The 2616-nt window shown below is 48.2% G+C and overlaps 1 protein-coding gene across 1 annotated transcript; it reads left to right on the forward strand.

Moving 5' to 3' along the window:
- The first annotated feature begins 1022 nt into the window (after nucleotides 1-1022).
- LOC106949642 (daple-like protein) lies at nucleotides 1023-2384 on the forward strand. The gene is made up of 3 exons (XM_015036032.1): nucleotides 1023-1805; nucleotides 1923-2219; nucleotides 2376-2384. Exons 1-3 carry the CDS (start codon nucleotides 1023-1025, stop codon nucleotides 2382-2384), a joined length of 1089 nt encoding a protein of 362 aa, XP_014891518.1.
- The last annotated feature ends 232 nt before the right edge of the window (nucleotides 2385-2616 follow it).

The following is a 2616-nucleotide window of genomic DNA, read 5'->3' on the forward strand; positions in this document are numbered from 1 at the left end:
GGCGGGGGCGCCCCCCCCCCGGCGTGTGCCCGGGGGGGGGGGGGGGGGGGGGGGGGGACATCCACCTGAATAATGTGCAGTTGCGCCACTGGATGACATGCCGGTAAAAACTAGGCAGTTTCACGTGGTTAAAGTCCCCAGGCTCATGTAAAACGCCTCTGGGTGCTTCATCTGCATTGAGCTAACAGTGTCATACAGCTCCTTCGATGCTTCGTTGCCGTTAGCACCCAGCGGAATGTAAACAATGGTGACGAACACCGTAGTAAACTCCTGAGGCAGATAGGATGGCTGATAGCTGTTAACCAGTCCACAGTTCGTTCACCAATCTGCATTCACTTACATACATTGTCCTGCTCCTTCTGACATACATTGTTTTTTCTGAGTGTTGGTCGCAGTCCGCTTGGAATAACTGAATACTGTTGATCTTGAAGGCTCAACGGCATGATACTGTTAAGCCAGGTTTACGTTAGGCAAAGAATGGCACAGTCCATCTCTGCAGAAACTCTCACCCTCAGATGTAACAAATCCAATATCTTATCCAGTGAGCGGACATTAGCCAGAAAGAGAGTCAGAATTGGTGGCTTCCTAGGCACCAGTTGGGTAACATGCTCGCCTGTTTCCCCTTTTTCTGTCTTTGGGCACAAACTCTTCTTTTAACCGTTGGTCCTGGCACCCTGCTGTGCCAGTCCATTGTCCTGAAGAGCCTCTGTCTCCCAAGTGTGGATTTCAGCTTTGGTGATATTTTACCAGCTGAACTGTCTCCAATGGCCATCAGCTTAACCAAGCTGCATTCAGCCGTAAAGTTTGTTTTTATTCAAACTTCAGCAGTTTTCTAGTTGTTCTGCTGAGGTAGTGACATCAATTTGTGACATCACACAATTTGATGTCACAAAGAGTGATGCACAAAAAGCTGCACTCTTGAATTCTACGGTCATAACCATTGCAGAAGCTAGAGAGCAAGAAGAAGGATTGCATCCCAACAAGAGATTAAAAACGATTTTTGCAGACATAAAGTATCAACAATGAGTCAGAGTAGCAAGGCCTCGACTTCTGATTCCGAGGAAGAAAGAGTACAACGGATGTTAGCGAGAGAGAGACGGAAGCTCCACGAGATCATGGAAGAAGTCGGCAGGATGTCCTTTGGGAGTCATGCACTCTTTAAAGCAAATGAGGAGTTAAAATTTGAAGTTATGACATTAGAACAAGCAGCATTTGAAAAAGACAAGCTTGTTCGGGAGAAGGATGAAGAAATTAAAAAGCTGGTTGATATGAACATGACTTCAGAAGAGGATTACGCCAGACTGGACAAGATAAACACTGCCATGGAGAAGAAACACAGGGACTATGACAAGGAAATCACTGCCCTGAAGCAGAAATTCAGGGCTCTGGAACAGGAGAACATCAACCTGATGGCAAAAACCAACACTCTGGAGGAGGAAAACGCCGCCCTGAAGAAGGAAAACGCCGCCCTGAAGGAGGAAAACGCCGCCCTGAAGGAGGAAAACGCCGCCCTGAAGGAGGAAAACTCTGTCTACAAGCAGGTAAACGTCATCTTGGAGGGGGAAAACAAAGTTTATGCCGAGGAAGTCTCCGACCTGAGGCATGACAGGAGGATTCGTCTGGATAAGAAGACCACAGTATTGGAGAAGGAAAACGCCGCCCTGAAGGAGGAAAACGCCGCCCTGAAGGAGGAAAACACCGCCCTGGAGGAGAAAAACACCGCCCTGCAGCGGGAAAACTTCATCTTGGAGGGGGAAAAAAAAGTTTATACTGAGGAAGTCTACAACCTGGGGAAGGAAAGGAGGGTTCTTCTGGATAAAACAGACACTGACTTGGAGAAAGAAAATGCCGTGCTGAAGGAGGAAAACACCGCCCTGGAGGAGAAAAACACCGCCCTGGAGGAGAAAAACACCGCCCTGCAGCGGGAAAACTTCATCTTGGAGGGGGAAAAAAAAGTTTATGCCCAGAAAGACTCCAACCTGAGGCAGGAAAGGAAGGCTCTGTATAAGAAAACTATTATCTTGGAGAGAGAAAACACCACGCTGAAGGAGGAAAACGTCGCCCTGGAGAGGAAAAACACTACCTTAGAGCTTGAAGTGGAACAGCTGAACAAAAGGTTCAGGGAATTAGTGGAACAAGAAAACCAGGAGCCATCTCATGAGGAAACCGACAAAGACAGCCAGTCGGTTACAGAAGAGCCACAGAAGAACCCACATCCAGTCAGACGTGTGATCGGAGGCATCTGCAATACACTTCTGAAAATGTATCAAACAGGCACACTAAGGTATTGGGTTGAAAGATGGTACTTCTAAATAAAAACGTGAACCTACAGGGGTTCATAGCGAGTCCTCTTGGTCCTCTGCGCTGACCTCTAGGGTTCATAACGAATCCTGTTGGTCTCCCAGCCTGCTTTCGCTGCTTTGTAGCGAGTCCTCTTGGTCTCCGAGCTGACCTCTAGGATTCATAACGAATCCTGTTGGTCTCCCAGCCTGCTTCCACTGCTTTGTAGCGAGTCCTCTTGGTCTCCGAGCTGACCTCTAGGATTCATAACGAATCCTGTTGGTCTCCCAGCCTGCTTCCACTGCTTTGTAGCGAGTCCTCTTGGTCTCCGAGCTG

Source organism: Poecilia latipinna, unplaced genomic scaffold, assembly GCF_001443285.1.
Source record: "Poecilia latipinna isolate Pla-1442-1.1 unplaced genomic scaffold, P_latipinna-1.0 Scaffold355, whole genome shotgun sequence".
In the NCBI taxonomy this organism is placed as follows: domain Eukaryota; kingdom Metazoa; phylum Chordata; class Actinopteri; order Cyprinodontiformes; family Poeciliidae; genus Poecilia; species Poecilia latipinna.